The sequence below is a fragment of the Lepisma saccharinum genome, chromosome 2 (genome assembly GCF_977018435.1).
Source record: "Lepisma saccharinum chromosome 2, izLepSacc3.1, whole genome shotgun sequence".
NCBI classification, from domain to species: domain Eukaryota; kingdom Metazoa; phylum Arthropoda; class Insecta; order Zygentoma; family Lepismatidae; genus Lepisma; species Lepisma saccharinum.
The window spans coordinates 2,078,630-2,097,673 of NC_139230.1; the positions used below are offsets into that span (position 1 = coordinate 2,078,630).

At 36.6% G+C, this 19,044-nt stretch overlaps 1 protein-coding gene across 1 annotated transcript in view; it reads right to left on the minus strand.

The window, feature by feature from the left end:
• The window catches only part of LOC145983856 (ankyrin repeat domain-containing protein 16-like), a 68,654-nt gene that overhangs the window by 39,868 nt on the left and 9,742 nt on the right, over positions 1-19,044 (minus strand). The window contains exon 2 of the mRNA XM_083116914.1: positions 4,318-4,493. Within this exon, the coding sequence (XP_082973040.1) occupies positions 4,318-4,493 (176 nt within the window). The remainder of the gene's footprint in view (positions 1-4,317; positions 4,494-19,044) is intronic.

Consider the following 19,044-nt stretch of genomic DNA (forward strand, 5'->3'; position numbering starts at 1 on the left):
ATTTCTGCATTTTTTTCAGGAACCCCCTTTACCATTTTTTGACCATCAAATACAGTCAAACATCTTCTGCACAACTTGAATATTCTATTAGATTTGTCTAGTTGTGTTCTCACTAAAGCTTCAAGATTATGTATCAGAGTATAATGGTTTGTATCATCTCCTTCAATTAAGAGCAGATCAATTGGAATAGCTGATTCATCATCAATTGTACTAATTCTGAGAGGTGCTATCGGGCAATTGCCAGTGGAACAAATAAATACATTAATAGATAATTGTTTGCCATTGATGTGCCTGGCCTTTTTTTCAAATTTATCAATATTCTGAACTGACATTGGATATTCCAAACCCTCCATTACATCGTCAAAAAGATGTTCATGTTGTTTGTAATAAGTTATTCTCTGAGGATCCCTTGAAACTGGATACAAAGCAGCTAATATACACCACAAAAAGCATTTCTGGTCGGCGTTTTTTATATTGACCACGGCTCTTTTGTTTTTGATATTAGCAGGCAGTGGCACATAAGTGGATCCTTGTAATGGAGTGAATTCAGAAATATTAACATAGAGCTTGTGTGATGAACCGCATAGGCTCCATCCTGACTCTTTTGCTGCAAATTCAGAGTGTTTGATGTTCAATTGATCTATCAGCCTGCTTATTATTTTGTCTGAATTTGTATTTGAATATACAGGTACAGTTTCTGTTATGTGGGGCTGTGTAAATTTTGTGCCGTTTGGTTTCTTATATTGTACAAACAATTTGAGGGATAGCTTATAAGAGCCATTTTGTGCATTAAGAATTGCCTGCAGATCAGAATTTATACTGTTCAAGAAATTCTCAATGCCACATCTTGGCTCTGATACAAACCGGTGATCTCTTAATTGGCCGTTAAAACTGCTACGGATAGGTTCATGGCGTAGCTGTTTTGCTGCTCTGGCATTAACAGGTACTTCGTGCCTTCTTTTCAGACCAGATGTGGATGGTTGTGCAGAGCAAGTATCTTTATGTTTATATGTGAAATATTCCATGTTGTATTTTCTATTGCATTTGGGGCAAATTTTTGTGGGAGTTTTGTATTTGTCTGGATTACAAATTTTTTGATGCTTGGCCCAATTAGAGCTGGATATATTTTTATTGCACTGATTACAATATTTTTGATTCGGCATTTTTGCTGTTGTTTATTATATACAATTTCCTGGGTTTCAATTCAAAACTTTATACTGAATAAAAAATATCAGTTGGGTTCAGCACTGTGATTTGTATGTGTATATGTATATATGTGTGTATACACTTAATATTTTTGGTTTTGGTATTTATATAAAATTTCCTGGGATTCAAATCTAATCTCTATGGATTAATATTATTAATATTAATCTTATGACAGGTTGTAAAGCCAATAGCTTACAAGTGGAAAATCATTCACACTGACCCGGCGCAAATGCCTGCACAAACATGCATGTATAGAATAGCAATGGCCTTGTTATGTATAACCGGCTAAGACAAATATAAGCTTGACTCTAAATATGAGTAGATTACAACAAATATCAGATTTTATATTGTTCAATATGAATTTAAACCTGTAAGTATGAGAAGCACTGTATCAACACGTCTGTCCCCCTCAGTCAGTCTCACAATACTGGCTGATGCAATATTCAGGAATTTCTGTAAATACTAGCACTGAGGAAAAAAATCAATACTAACGTCTCGGGAATTGCGCACATTGCCACAGAGGGGAAACATGCAAACACGGACCAATTCTAGAGGTAGGCTCTGCATATTGCATTGTTTTAATATTAAATAAGCAAATCCAATTAAACTTAAACCTGAAGTAAATATGTATAGGTAGGTATGGATACAAGTTTATAGACAAACTGATACAATTTTGTAAATCTGCTTGAGGGGGGTTTGATATTTTCTGAATTATAAAATTCTTGGGTTAGGCAGGTGCTACACTTAAACAAATAAACATGTTGACCAAGTTTTAAGTATAGCAAATCTGCTGGAGAGAGGTTCGTACTTTCTGAAAAATTCCCGAGGGCATTTTTTACAAAAATCTTGAATTATAAGTGCTCCACACTTGAGCAAAAAACTCATATGGGCATGTTGACCAAGTTTTAAGTAAGGCCAAAACTGCTGGAGAGAGGTTCGTACTTTCTCGCGCCGTCCATAGCATAAAACCCACTACTTGTGAACCTTTAAGAAGAACATGGATTCTCAAGAGATTAAACATTAGTACACAAGCAGTTCTTTGAAATGCAAAATGAATTCCTGTTCTGCCAGATTCAACTTCAGAAACACGAGATTTGGAAGCACTTCAGGAAGTAACCTACTTCTTCTCTTATCTCAAATCTGTTCAGCAACACTGAACACTCAATCACTGAATACTGATGCAGCAGGTATGCCCAAGTATTTTCACAGGACTTGCTTCAGGTTTGAATATTCATTTTTGAATTTCCAATACAACAGCAGATCCTGGTTCAGCAATGTACTGTTTTATTTCAGATTTATAGTTAGGTTGATCCTCTGAATGAGTTTGCAATAATTTTATTACAAAAACTCTACAATAATGACGATTCATAACCAAATTTTCAATAAATCTTACAAAACTAGAATGTAAAACTTATTAGAAGGTAAAAACTCTAGTATAATCTGTACCGGTTTAAATATCGGATTTTTTCCGATTCCGATACCGATGCCGATGTGTCAATTTCGGCCGATTTTCATACATCTGTAATCGGCTTCGGCACATCCCTACATAAACCCAATATTTCCGGCCTTGATTTTCCTTTCCAATAATGAAACCCAGAAAATCACTAACTTTATATGAAGCGGAAGAGGGAATTCATACAGTTGACGAAAGAGGCTATACTATATTCTTTTTCTTTTTCTCGTCCAGGGATAAACGTTTCATGTCTTTACAATTCTTTCTTGATCTAATGATTTTTCTTATTCCTGACGTCGCATTTGAACACGAAACTGCAAAATTGAATATAACCGAGCTTCGAATCTGCTAACAACAATGACTTTTAATTAAAATGCATGGTTCAATTGGCTTCCAAGAGCCAGGTACACAATTTCCTCATCTTGGTTGCATAAGATAAAGGCATAGAAGGAAATCTGATCCCATTTTGCAACACCACAGCCTTCAAATTGATTTCAAAGTGCCAATAAACAGGCCTCACTCGATTGTTTCATGTTCATCATCAAGTTCATTCATCTCAGAGAAAATATTATTACAATAGGCTAAATTATGTTCTTCAGAATAAATCATCCTGGTGTTTACGAAAGAAGCACGTTTTAACGTAAAAGCAGGCTTTCAGTTTAGAACACAAAAGTTCAGCCTTTCCGGACATTCAAATCCTGAACAAGATTATTTTAACCAGCTTGAGACAACATTATATTCTCAGGAATACATGGGTAATTCGCATAAAATGGTTGTGAGATGAGAAATCACATTATTTTGTGTTGATAAACCATTAAATGAGACTGGATTCGGCGAAACGGGAATACACCATTGTCATGCAGCATGTCCCGACAACAAATCTTCGTCTTAAGAAAATTGTAGGCGATGGAAAGATTCCGGCTGCATAATTGAATTCAGGGTGAACAAACAGTTCTATTAGAGAGGCCTTCTCCCTTCCGTGTGCCAAAAATCGTGTTGACCAGTGTAAGTCATGGGGAAGAAGTATATAATGGAGTCTTAAAGCAGAAGCGTGCTACAGATGAATTTCTCTATCGATTTTCGTGTTCAGATTTGTCCTAAAAGAATACGAAAAGTTTAAAGGAGAATCAGGAAGCATATGAAGATCAATTTGAACTTGACATAATAATTTTCATATTTAACATTATTACGTTCTGAATAAAGCCGACAGAGCAATGTTCCTTTACCAATCAATTGTTAAATGAACTATTTAAAACATATTTTATTCCTACTTGTATATTAATTTTATTGTATTTCTGGACGAACAAGTAGTTAAGCCTATACTTGATATCAAGATGATGATTCGTTTATTTCCTCAATAGTATGTTCTGCGGCTTCCTATGTATCACACCACCTTGAGAAAATGAGAAGCAAATTGATAAAAAGGGGGTGCATTGTCTCTGCTTATACACGTTTAAATATACTAACAAAAGTCCACCGCCTTTCGTGATTCACTAAACTGGAGTATACGATTATTCTAAAAAAAAAAAGATAATTTAAAAGTAATCATTTAAGAAACATAATGTCACGTAATTTTTCACAAGAAAATAATTTGTTCTTGCTGACTCGGGGTTATTGGTCCGTATGTGCGTGGAAAATGAAAATGAATAGGCGCTCACCTTAACACAGGTACGTTTCCCTCCCTAGCAGCCACATGAAGTGGCGTGTCTCCAGACTTTAGGTAATAGCAGTCGTTGAACTGGAATGAGTCATTCACTATAGACTTCAATAAATTTACATTTCCATCCTGAGCAGCCTGAAGAATCTTATGGTGCAATGGGTCTTTTGTTGCCATCTGGAAAAAAAGAGGAATACATTTCGAGAAAGCGTACACTTTATATGATAGTTTGGTATTCATGATCAAGAGATAACAATTCTTCCTATTTCTATATTATTTTACGATGTTTTTCCATATGTCTAGGTTAATCGCAACGATGAGAGTGAATGATGAACTTATCATAATCTTTATTCATCCGTTGACCAATTTTTTCATGGGTATGGATTTCGTCCAGATACATGAAAATATAAGGTATGCTATACAAGTAATTACAATATAAGAACAAAAGATTTTTACATGCTGCACATACACGTATGTGATAAAAAAAATTAAAAAATGTTGTACATTACATTCACAATATTAAAAACAATGATAATAATGATACCTGTATAATATATATATATATATATATATATATATATATATAAAGTACATGAATGACTTTTTTCTTCTTTTAATTAGAGTTACATTGTTCCTTCTATGGTATTATGACATTTCTTTGTCTACTTAATATTTGTACCCAATCTAGTTTATAGTTCATTGATGTCATACAGAGATCTGTCTGTGAGGTATTTTTTGATTATATAGCTGCATTTTTTTCTTTAAGGGAGTGATATTTTTTAGCCAAGTGGGAAGGTTGTTGTGGAATTTTATGCCTGCAGAATGTGGTGATCTGTCGGTCAGAGTTAATCTGTTAGTCTGGATATGGAAGTTTTGTGTTTGTCTTGTATTATGTCCATGAATTTATTCATTTCTTATTTGAGTCTTGTCATTAAGTACAGTACATATATAATAGATTTGTAAACATAGAGCGAGTATACAATCATAATTTTCTTTTCGCGAATGGCAATTCTGCATGTGAATCTGGATGGTATTTTGCATATAAGTCTAACAGCCCTTTTCTGTAATGTGAACACTATTTTTGTATGTACGTGAGCTGCCCCTCCCCAAGCTGTAATACAGTATTCTAATTAATGATAAATAAGACCATACTACAGGTTCATATTGATTTCCTTAATATTATATTGTGAAAGGATTTTCAATAGATAAAGATTCTTTGTGAGTTTATCACAGATAGTCAATATGACATGCCCAATATAATTTATCATCGATGATCAATCCTAGGAATTTTACATGATTAGCATACTCTATTTCATTTTCATCTAAGTAAACCGTCAAGCTATCAAAGTTCATCTTGTTGCCAGGGTTAAAAATCGTGAAATTTGTTTCTTGATGGTTTACATTTAGGCTATTAGTGTTCAAGTACTGGGTTATTTGATTAATTGAGATGTATGTCTGAATTTCTAATTGTTCTTTTGTTTTGCCCTACATATTATGTTAGTGTCATCTGCATAGGTGATAGCTTGAGTCATGTTGTTCATCGGTATGTCATTGATGTAAAGGATGAATAATAATGGACCAAGTATAGATCCTTGAGGGACAGCTATCTTTGACGATTTGTAGCTTGAGTAGAAAGTTTCGATAGATGAATTATCTGCGTGCTCAATTTGAGTGCATTGTATTCGATGAGAGAGAAATTATTTAATTAAGTTAAATGTGCCACCTCGGATACCTAAACTATACAGTTTAATCATAAGTGTGTTGTGGTTGAGAGAGTCAAATGCTTTGGACAGATCTAGAAATACTGTGCTTGGAATTTCATTGTCCTCCAAGGCTTCAGTAATTATTTTTATAAACTATACTATTGCAGAATTCGTTGATTTGTCTTTTTGAAAACTATGCTGATATTCATTTATAATATTAAATTTGGAGCAAAAATCATGGATTTTATTGGAGATTATTTTTTCGAGAATTTTGCAGAAGGGTGAAGTAATTGCTATTGGTCTGTAACTTAAGGGGTCTGTTTTAGGACCCTTTTTGTATATCGGTTTTATGGCGCTCTTTTTTAAGATCTTTGGGAATATACCATTTCTTAAAGATGAATTTATAGCAAATTGTATAGGCAGGAGTAGACAGTGGGTACATTTTTTTATTAGATGGTTAGACCAACCATCAATATCACATGATTTCTTGTTATTTAGGGAATTAATAGTTTTCTCAAGGTCATTGTTACTTATTTCCTCTAGAATCATAGAGTTTTGAATGGCATTAGTGTATTGGCCCAAATTTTCACTGTATTTTGTTTGCAATCTGGGGTTTGGATTATCATTCACAAGAGTGTTATTGAATATTGTTGCTATGGTTTCTGGGTCTTTTACCTCAGTTCCATTTATAGCTAGTGAGATATTTTCTTTGATTTTATTGTTATTTTTCCCTCGTTGCTTGTTTAGTATATCCCATATGATTGTAGACTTATTGCCATTACTTTTTATTTTTTGTGATGATGAGCTTTCTCAGATTTGATTAATTTCTCGTACTCTTTTTTCTTACATTTATACATGCCATTATAAATCTTCTCTTTGGTAGCTATGAATTTGTCATGGATACTCTTTAGTTCAATTTTTTTCTGCAGAAGTTTGTTAGTGACGCAATCTTTATTTATTTTATTTAAATATATATATATATATATATATATATATATTTCTTTTTAATAGGACATGCAACATTTACATAATATACGAGTGTGTTTATTAAATTTTCCCAAATTTTTCCCGTAGTATCTGATTGGTACACTTCTGTCCATTCTTCTATTTTTAGAAGATAGCATAAATATCTCATATTATTTTCTTTATTAATATTTCTGCATTCTATTGCATATATATTTATTATATTGTGGTTTGTGGGCAGGTACTTGCATTAGTTCTGCTGTGTGGTCGGATATTAAATTGTGGATCACCTCTGCTTTTATCATGTCAGAAGGCATGTTAGTGCTAATGTGATCTATAAGGGTTTTAGTAGTGCGTGTTATCCTGGTGTTTTTTTTTTTTACAATTTGATTAAGCCCATGAGATTAAAGAAGATCTATATACACTTTACTTTTTGTATTGCTTTGAAGAAGATCAATATTTATGTCACCTAGAATTATGACATTGCAATTTGGCAGTGTTAGCCTTTGTAACACATCAAATGTTGAAAGAAAATCATTGATATTACAGCTTGGGGATCTATATAATGTTATTATTGTATAAATATGATTATTTATATTAATTTCAATTCCAGCAGCTTCAAATACCATTTCATTGCATAATGGTTGAAGCCACTTAACCTCTTTTGTCCTTGTCAAGCTAGTTTTTGTATATAGGGCAATACCTCCACTTTTGTGTTGCTCCCTGGTAAATTTTGACACCAAGCTATATCCTTCTAGGGTATAAAATTGTGATTCGTCCTCGGTGAGACTAAATTCAGTCAATGTCAGAATGTTAGGTTGGAATTCATGTAAGGATAATTCTATGAGCCCTATTTTATTGGTGGCGTTGTACATTATTGTGCATAATTGTCAGGGGACAGTTACTTGTCATTAGATTTTCCATATTTTTATTTTTTACTTCACTTGCAATTTTTACGTCTTTGCGTTCCCTGCTTTTTACTGGTTTAGATTGATTGTTTAACATTGTTGTAGATTGTGTATTAATATTCCTTACAACTTTAATTTTACTTGCTTCATTATCGTTTACCATAAAAAGTCATTCTTCAGTTTGTCTGGAATATTTGTAATTCTATCTGATGTTCGTACAAAAATTTATTTTTGTTTTTCTTTAATTTGGCCACTTTTCACTTCCTTGCCTTTTTCAATTCTCCCATCACTGTCATTTTCGCTATTTTCAATTTCACTACATTCTTCGTTCACCACTTCACTACTTTTTTCATCATTCACCATTTCACTAAATTTTCCATCGCTTACCACTTCACTACCTCTTCCATCGTTCACCTCTTTTCCTTTTCCATCATGTATCAATTCATTATGATTGTCACTATTTTAAATATCTTTACCATTTGCGCACCTCACATTTGAGACTTTTACTGTCCATTTTAGGGGCATTACTTGTTGCACTTCGTTGCTGTTTGCGTAGCTCATGTCCAATGATACATTTAGCAATATGCTGTTTTCCGGCCTTGTTGAAGTGCAATCCATGTCATGTGTGCAGGTTTTTCTGTAGTGTGTCCTGCCATAGTATTGATGAGTTTCTGAAACGTATGCATATTTTTCCTATGTCCTTATTTACGGCTCTGGTTGCATCATTTACGCATGAAGTTCTTTCGAGGTCATGACGTAAGGGAATGTTTGCTACTGTTACTTGGGTATGGGTTAGATGGCTGGGGACATGCTTTAGGGTGTTGGTGACGGTAGTTCCTTCATTCTTTGACACGTCGTTGGTTCCACATATCAATATGACATTGTCATTTTGTCGTAATACCTTACAGTCTTTAAGAGTGCTGTTGGTGATCTGCTTTATTCCCCCTCCAGGTATCACTGTAGCACTGCAGGTGACACCTGTCACAATGTTATTTAGGTATGTGGCAAGATTTCGACCATGGCTGTCTGCAAAGATAAGTATTCTTTTCTTGAGATTTCGGTGCATTTTGCTATGCTCAGTTTTCAGGCGGCTATTTTCCTCACTTCTCACCGGACCTTTTGGTACATGACCTATGTTTGACACTTAGTCCGGAGACCGAAGTCCCCTTCCTAGGTGTCGGGCCCAGCTAACGGTTTTGATTCCAGGGTACGTGTGACCGGATCGGTTTTTACCCCCGACGAATAGCCGACTCGTGCATAAAGTGACGTTGAATAATAATAATAATAATAATCAATAATAATAATAATTGATGTTAGCCAGCAGAAATGCTTTGCTGACTTAACGTTGAACTAAAATATAAATACCACCAGTTATGAGGATAAGTATACTATATGTTTAAACACAAATCATAGTCAAATCATATATAACAATAATGTATATTATATAACACACAAAAAATAGACACATTACACAACCCCTCACTATCATTCAAGCATTCACACACTCTCTCATACCGCAGGGGAATAATTACATTAAGATAAGTACATTGGCCCTTTTTAGACACCATGCAATATTTAGTTCTTCATAGGAATATTAAACTGCGTCCGAAGACGTTAATGTGCTTAGAATTAAAGATACTAAACTTTCATCTGCGCGTGCTCATTACATTCTGCCAACGGGCATGACACGTAAACTTTTTATTCTTGCACTTTATTTAGACATTTAAATAATTGTTGTAGAATTATCACTAATGCGCCTTGGAACTTCAATAACATTAGGCTTAGATATCAACTGCAAGACACACATGTTTACAGACTAGAAAGTGAAGACACTTATGTATGAATATATATTAAAAATAGCACGAAGTTAATTTACTTCCTCACTTAGCAAACTTGAGGGATGATTTCTGCAATAGATACACGATTTATGCAGTTTTAATCAAATATTACCGAGTAAAGCATATAAGGTGACATAAACAAAAATATTACTCAACAGTTCGGCGCAGAGCGTGGAAAAACAACAGTATGCTGTGAATCGATCTTCCTAATTAGCAATTGTTTTGAAATTTAGATTATGTTGGCAAGAAATAATTATAATCAATACCTTCGCGACTTTTAATTTTAAATACAGGTATCTTTTCGTCCGACGACCGATCTTGGGAGGCTTGGGTAGATGATCACTCACACATATAGAAAATTAACAGTAGTATACTATACCATCTCGACGTTCTAGACGTTTCAGCGACGTTTACCGTAGTCCTCTAAACGGCGGCGGGACATCGATCCGCGGTCCTCTTTGCAGCACTAACACTTCCCCACGCTACTTCTTTGTAGCGGCACTTCGCAATCTTCTGGGACACACCTTCCTTTACGCTTCAACATCACGGCGATAATCTTGTCGGCCTCGTAATGGAGCGATTAATTGCTTCGCATCGTCTCTCTCTCTCTTTCTGGGGGGACGGCGAAAAAGGGCGAAGTTCTTTACCGGGGGTACTCGTGGATTCTCGCTGCTAATCTCACGCGGGACGTCGGCGTCGTCTCAAGACGCAGTAGGTGTCGCTTCATTATCTCAATCTTCTCTTCTAGACGGTAGATCTAAGTGTGGGCTGGTGTCGCCTCATCTTCCAATTTCTCTCTCTCTCTCCGTAGAATTCTCGTCGGGCGTCGGTGTCGGCGTCGAAGTACTCTAGGAATGCTGTTTCGACTGGCGGCTTTCGGCGGTATCATTTCATGGCTTCTAATCGGGCTGTGGGCGTCATTTGTGGCTTTTGTAGCGCTTGTGGCGGCGTTTTAGTGGTGTGGCGTCGCGACGCTGAGCGATGATCTGCTGCGTTGTCGGCTTCATGCAAGCTAGGAAGACCCAAGGCCCTCCTTCTCTCGTGATTAGCCCGCCATAGTGGTATTAATGTTCCTCGTCACAAAACGAATAACGCGAATCCAGTGCACAGGTCACTAATTAACACTGCGTATTCGTACAACTAGTCACTGTCACTCACTCACGCAGGATAAAATACACGGCGCGGTAGAAAAAGACAAAGTCCCGAATCTTTACTCCGACTGTCGCAGAGGTGTTGTCGGTTCGAAAACTGGCGGTAGACTGTATGTGTTTGTTCGTTCTGCCACTATATAAAGACAGCTTGAAACTTCGAATACAACGGACTGACTTTTAGGCGCGGGAATCTGAAGTTACGACGTTGGTGGTCAAGCGTCCATTTTTTGCCTGGTCCAGCTTCTTCAAGCACACGTGTTGCGTTAGAATGGGGCGAAAAGAATAGTTCTACCCTCATCCGGTACGTAACATGTTCCTCCAGTAATTGGCCTCCCAAGTTGACTTTCCGTCGCCAAATGTACAAAAGTCGCTCAAAAACAGTGAAAGATTTATCACAGCACATTGTTGGTCCCGAACTCCTACGACCGAAAGGGGGAAAAGTTGACAAAAGCAGAAAAACACAAAAGGTTCAGAAACGTGGTGTTTTTCTACCGAAGCTTCAAGCGGATACGAAGTTACAGAAAAAGTATAAAATAACGAAAACGTAGGTGACAAAAACTGATTGTCATACACTACTATGCATTGCTAACTCTCTTTGATGTGATTTGGTGGTATCTCGTTTCTTGATTTCAGTTGTCAATGTAGTGTTCTTCCGTTTTAAATTTCCTACTACATTCATATTTCTAATTTTACTAGTGTGTGGGGCTGCATTGTTCATTTCTTCACACACAATAACGGGACGTACTAACGCTGAACTGCCATAAGTAAATACTTACTGCGTGAAGAAAATGTTGAACGGAGGAGAAAACTACAAGAATTCCGTAGAAAATTGGAAAAACGACAAACTGGAAACCGCTTACCAGATTTGAAAGTTACCACAAAACCTTTATTATTATCGACCTAAACACAGTACTGTTAAACTGCTTTAGTCCCCACCCATCAGGCTAGTACCCAGAATTTTTTTGAGGGGGTAATATTATTAATTAATTCATTAATTTATTTATATATTTATATTTATAAACAAATTAATTTGCTACATTTATAAAATAGCAAATTAATTCCTTTCACGAACAACAAAATGTCAAGAAATTAGAAGATAGGTGAAGTGTTTTTAATAAGTGTTAAATATTATTTGATTATCATTTTTAGCAAAAGCAATAATCACTGCTTTTTATTAAAAATGATAATTAAGTTTTCATACTTTTATTGTGTTATGTTTTTATAATGGTGTAAATCTATTAATGGTCTCTCAAAAGGAAATATTTCGTTATCAGAGTTGTAGCTAGAGATTTCAGCGCCCAGGACGAGAATGATTTTCGCCCCCCACCCCTACCTAGACGTAGGCTAGCTGACATACTTAGACATTGTAGAAATTTTATGTACCTACTCTTTTCCCCTGAATTTGATGAAAAGAAAACTTCGCATTCAAGAAATGTGGCTAATGAAAGGACAGTAAGCTGTTTTTCAGACGAATTGACATTCTTATTAAGCTTGTTGCCCTGCAGTGTGCGCATGCGCAGAGCGAGTCCGAGTTGAGTCGTGAGACGACGTACAGGTGTGGTACGCCTCGTCATATTCGTGTAAATTTGTGAGGAACTTTTCATTATATTCAGTGTTATTTACATGCTTCGTGTTATTAAAGTATAAGTTAATCTACATACATGTTTCATTGTGCCAGAGTGAAACTGACATACTCGAAAACACACACCCAGGAACTAGGAAGCTATTCAGTTGTGTATCCCACACCATCTTCATTGAAGCAGTGTGTGTTATTGTTCACATCTAGCAAAATCGATTGCAAATTAAAGAAAACTAGGTGGAGGGACAAGAAATGAGAAACTTTAAGAAGACATTAGTTTCCTATTAAATTAACATGCAAATGCTATGTTTTATTCCCGACGAAAGGAGGTGAGAAATGGAGGAGAAATAACAGGTCGGTCAAATTTCTAGGTTCCAGGGGCCTAGGGTGACAATGATAAACACCTTCGCAGCTACGGCTCCGTTCCTTACTAGTCCAATTTGATATAATTTTAAAATCTTATCTATGACATGACTGTAGAAATATATTTTTACCCCATGCTGTTACCAGCCCTAGAGAGAGAGAGAGAGAGAGAGAGAGAGAGAGAGAGAGAACAAGAGATGTATGTAACATTCACACACAGGCTGACAGCATGTTATTCCTTCTTTGTAGGTATTTATGATGTTATCCTTAGTAAAGTATGTTTGAAGTCCAAACTAATTGCTTATCTTTGTTGTTATAACACAAACTCTTACCCTCGGAAAATTTTAATGGGGGAAAAATTTTAATAGAACAAGATCGTTGGTGGGAAGGTGGGAGATCACCCTTCCGCCATGGGAATTCGTACATTAATGTGACCATCAACGCTATGGAATTATTCTTATAATGTCTGAATGTGAATTAACCACAAAAGGAGGACATTTTCTCATCAAGACTGCATTCGAAAAAAGTCTAGACAGGGAGTAAATATGGTGAACTGTCCCGACCAGATTGAAACCTTTTGCAGCTTCGCATAAATGGTTATAAAACTAAAATTAATAAATGTATTAGACTGCAGACTTCTGGAGTCTGCCTCTCTCCAGAGACAACCCATTCGTTTATACAAGAAGAAAACCTAAATTCTTGCAAAATCTTAAAAAATATACATGTTATTTTTGTAGGTTTGCATCAAATTATTTCATGGCTCGAGGAGGGGCATAGCCCCCTTGCCCCCCCTTGGGTACGGGCCTGCCACCCCTCACCCCCTGGAGCTTCCACCCTTACGCCCCTTAAACATTTAATATGAAGTGTTTCAGGAAATCATGCATATATCTGAAACTAGTGGACATATCGGGGCGTTCTTTTTTTTTAATTGCAGTGCCAACTTTGGATACATATTCTAGTTCACGGACAGTAAATAAATAACTAAAATTATTGCTCGCCTTTAAGAATTTCTAGTTTGAATTGTGTCATTGTTGACCCACATCTGTTTCGTAGGGTTCTTTTTTTCATATAAGCCTCACCATCTGTTGAATTTCTGGGAGTATTCACATTTTAAAATCACAAAGAGACCATTGCGGGGCCTCTATACCTCGGGGCGGGGGCGGCAGCTACGCCACTGAAAGAGTGTGAATACTTTTGTGATAAAATAAGAAAAAGAGCGACAGCAAGAAACTACAATAAGGTACGTCTGTTTTTATGAGCAGCTGCTCTTCAACCTTGTTTATATTCAAAGATTTTGCAAGCTTTTGCTCAATGAACAGCTTCTTGTTACCTATTCGATTACGAAGGTGCACTTGATTTGCCGCAAGCAGTTATTAATGGGGTATGCGCATTTAAAAAACACGGAGCTTATAAAGTCCGTGAAAGGCATTTTGAATGTTTCTACCATTGCAAGCAGCTGTTGCACGGTCCTTATTTTAAGTTTCCTTCCTGCTCGTAGTGTGCCATAACTTTTGGCATCAGCTTTTACTCGGACTCTAAACTGTCCAAATCAGTAGGGACTGACGAAAGATGTAGCTTTTCGTGCGTCAGTAAATGGGGACGACCAATTTAATAAAGTAGGCCTATGCATGAAATTAAAAATAATACCCTTGAAAAGAAAGCGTATTAATGATTTTCTCTCCCAACATAAAATATCTTTCGTTTTGGACTAGAAATGGGTAGAAATGACTTCCGTTTACAGTAACATTTCTCAAAGAAAGAAAGTGCCACACTCAAAGAAGAAACATATTTTCACTATAATTTCGCCTTCACTAGAAGACAAACACATTGACGTAGTTGCACCTCTTGCACTGGATATTTGATTTGTGAAAATAACTGCTGTAATAATATTCAGAATATATTATGTATAAAGGCTGATCAGAATGCGATCAATGGTCTTAGATGTGCTTCAAAGATGGATTCTCCTGCACAGAATAAAATTTGGCCACTATGACCGTACTGCAGAAATTATTTTCTAACATCATAAATGATAATTAACATGTGGGCCAAGGCGTGCGATAAAATTGCCTAAGCATGCTGGTTTTTACACCGCATTGCAATGTTTAGTTGATTGGATTTGTATTAAGGTCCACTATAGTTATTCTGGACGAGACCTACAGCTTATAGTGCAATCCGAGCCACTTAATGAAATGTGCTTCCATAGGGGATCGAACCCAGGACCTCTTATTTTCAAGGCTGCAGTGATATCGCTAGACTATCGGGGCGGAGAGGCCCAATTTTAATCTTTATAATTCCTAGCCAGAGGCGAGGCGTCCGGTCATCGGGAGATGCGGCGATGACAAAGGAAAATAATAAAAATATTGAATTTTAAATATTTTAGAGAGGTGAAAAAATAAGTCAGAATATTCGCATATTTGCGCGACATTAGTCACGTGACACCATGAAACAGCTAGAAATACGCAAGAGATTCGCTAAAGCGCTTTGTACACGATCAAATTGATCATGAACAAGTAGTTGAATTGAACGCAATTCAAAGTCGTTGAACAGCATTCCTATTCAAAATCTTGAACGTTCTGAAATTGCTCATGTACACGATCAAAGAAAAATTGGACAAGTTCTAGTTCACATTTGACCACAACGTGGAAGTGTGTACGGCATGGAAAGAAATAAATGGACTAGCGATTAGCCGTAACAGAGATAATCTTATTTCCAAAGGAAGAAGTAGGACATACGAGTATTATAACCTCGAAAGAAGTGTGATGTTGATGTACTATTTTCTCGAGTCCGCTTTAGACGGAAGCATTTCCTTTGAGTCATCCCATACGAAATCAACACAACCTACAACCTGACCATCTTAGATTTTCATGAAATTTGGGGAGTTGCAACTATCTATGGAACTCAGTAACTGTGAAAATTTTGAGCCTCGTGCGTCTTGTAATTGTCAAATTATTCAAGGTCAAAGTTCGCAGAAATTGCCCTTTTTGAGCCCGCTTATCTATACTTAATGTACTGTAACTCCGCCCCTATTTCGCCTAGGAAACTCAAATAAAGCTTATTGTACAGGGAATTGAACATGCTTTCCAGTGATATATAACAAGCCTACCATTGGATAAAAATAAAATATTGTCACGGGACCTTGGCCTTTGACCTTGAATATCTCAAAACACGACGTCACCAAAAATCGTGAAAAAATATATTTGGTCCCTCATGCCATACTCTAATAGATATCAAAAAATCATTCGAGGACTACAATGGGATCAGAAGATATAATATGTGTAACTATGTGACTGATAAAAGCCTTATTACATGTAGCCTACTATGATGAGTCAAAAGTCCCTTAACACCCCCTACAAAATGTAAAAGAGTTATCCTAAGTAAAATTGGTCATGACAGAAATAGGTTAGGCACACGGGGATCCCTAGTTGTGTGTTGTTTTTTTTTCTCAACATTTCTTTAACTAGCAAAAAGTTAGTACTGCATGCTTGTAACCATTTTCTCCTTTCGAGGTGTTAAAAACAAAGCATTAGAATGCTTCTAACGTGTTAGGAACTCATCGATATCACACTGTCATCTCGAGAGAGAAGTTTACGTACCGTTGCATATGATTTTAATCAGCGACAATCTCCAAAGAGTTGAATAGTGAAGATTATTGGGAAAGGTGTCTCAAACAATTATAACGTGACACTTCCTTTGGAATGAAAAATTATTCAGTGATGAGGCTAATTTTTATGTTCACGGTGAAGTTAATAAAAAGAATATGCAATACCTGTGATATGATAATCTACAGTAAACATATTCCAGCCGAATGGTTGTTGCTGGTAAGCTAATGGTGTGGTATGGAGAACAGGATTGGTTGGTCCATATTTAACAACGGAACCTTAAATGATGAGGGCTACTTGGATTGGTTAAGTGAACAGGTTTATCATTCTTGTTTACGGGATATGGCACTTTTCCAGAGTTTTGAAACAGGACAGTGTGTGACCACACTATGTGAACATTGTGGCAATTTCTTCATGGTAAATTTCTATTTAGGTTGATTGGCAACGGAGATCTATTAAAAGCCCTGCACGTTCCCCAGATCTGACACCTTAGGACTTCTACCTTCAGAAACATTTGAAAACAATGGTGTGCTACGACACCAGGGGTTCCGGGTTCGAATCCCAACCTGGCCATGAGTACAGTGGCGCAACCACAGGGGGGCATTGCCCCCCAACCTTCGACGGAATTCAATTCTGGGGGGCAAACGTTGACGGCCAAGGACACCTGCAGGGGGGCACAGAGGAGCAATTGCCCCCCTCGATTCCAAATATTATGCAAATAAGAATACATTTCGTCAAATTTTCTTGAACATTTAAACATTTATTTATTTATTGAACACAACAGGCGAATGCCCAATTACAGTGTTCTACATTTTTTGCTTTGAGTTTGTAAATTTACAGTTTGATAAGAAATATTATTGTGCAGAAATGTAAATAAACATAAAACATGTCAACGCTAAATTAAATGTGTATACAACAGTTAACAAAGCGAATTATAATAATATATGTTCATTGAAGAGAGTGGAATAAAATATCTGACTATTATGTACAAAAATAGCCTACATGAATACAATATTTCAATTATTACAATGCACACTCAGTATTTCAGATTTTTACCACCATGTACAATATATATATATATATATAAAAAAGGTAAAGTGTTCCCCTGTGCTTAGCACCACGCCATGGAGACGTATAGGGGGTGTGGGGGTAACGCCCCACACTTTCTTGATCCGGTCGTGAGTGGGGGTGATGTGATCAGCATCACGCCCCTGACCGCCTTTACCCCCCAGGGTTTCCCCCAGGTACCCATGTTATTCGACGCTGGGTAGGCGCCGGGGCCGCTTCCACCGTTAGAAAAGTTCCCGGATTTGAACCGGCCGGGGATCGAATGAGATACTAATATAATATATTATAAATTACATAAAATATGGATATAAAATAAACACAGTATAAATCAATGATAGAAGTTATTTACCATAAAGAAATATATTAATTATGTATGTAATAAAGGACCTCTAGATAATTGACACTCTAGAAAGTACGTACATATATGTAATTGAGAATAAACTACGAAAGAAATATATATTTACAAAAATTCCGTTTATGTTTACATTGTTGACATTTATTCTTCCATTCCTTGAATAGCTTTTTTGAATACCCTAATAGGCATGTGAAATCCAAACCAAACCTAATTTTGGTTCCCTTTTGGAACATCTGTTGTACAGTTCACACATTCTCCTGATAGGTGATTTATTTATGATGTTCCATCTTCTGTTACTACAGTAAAAGAGGCCCCCCTTTGGATCGTGTCTTGGAGATAGGAACAGATATGTGTATTTGTTCCAGAAAAGATGTTGCACTTGAATATTATTGTTCATGATTTTGTATAAGAAACACAGCAATTGCATCTTCCTTCTTTTGCTGAGAGAAGGCAGGTTGTGGTGTTTACAGAGGGAAGTGTATGATTCGTATCGGGGATACATGCCTCTTTCGTTTCTTTATAAGTGGCGTACCTTACGAATTTAGACTGTAGCATTTCTATTTTATGCGTGTACTTTTTGTCCTGAGGAGCCCATATTTCTTCTGCATATTCTACTTTGCTTCGGGCTAAAGCGTTAAATAATAATAATAAAAAAAAAGATGAAGTGCTTAGCACCACGCCATGAAGGCGTATAGGGGGTGTGGGGGCCCCACACTTTCTTGATCCGGTCTTGAGTGGGGGTGATGTGATCAGCATCATACCCCTGACCGCCTTTACCCCCCCAGGGTTTCCCCCAGGTACCCCCCCCATGTCATTCGACGCTGGGTTGGTGCCGGAGCCGCTTCCAACGTTAGAAAAGTTCCCGGATTTGAACCGGACGGGGATCGAACCCAGGACCTTGAGCATTGTAGTCAGACGCGTCACCGACTATTTTTTCTTTTTAAATTTTCTTTATTGAAAGAAGCTATTACTTACACAGATTTTACATTTGGACGTGAATTTCAAAGGATCACATGTAGGAAATTTGCATACAAAGCTTTACAGGTTATCTGATCATTGTGATAATATTGTTCACTGGCCTACAATTTGATTTTGATTTGATGATTGATGAAATGATTAAATTGATGAATGGACATTCACAAACAACCAAGCCCGACCAGGATTCGAACCCGGGACCCTTACCTAGAATTTGAATGACAGT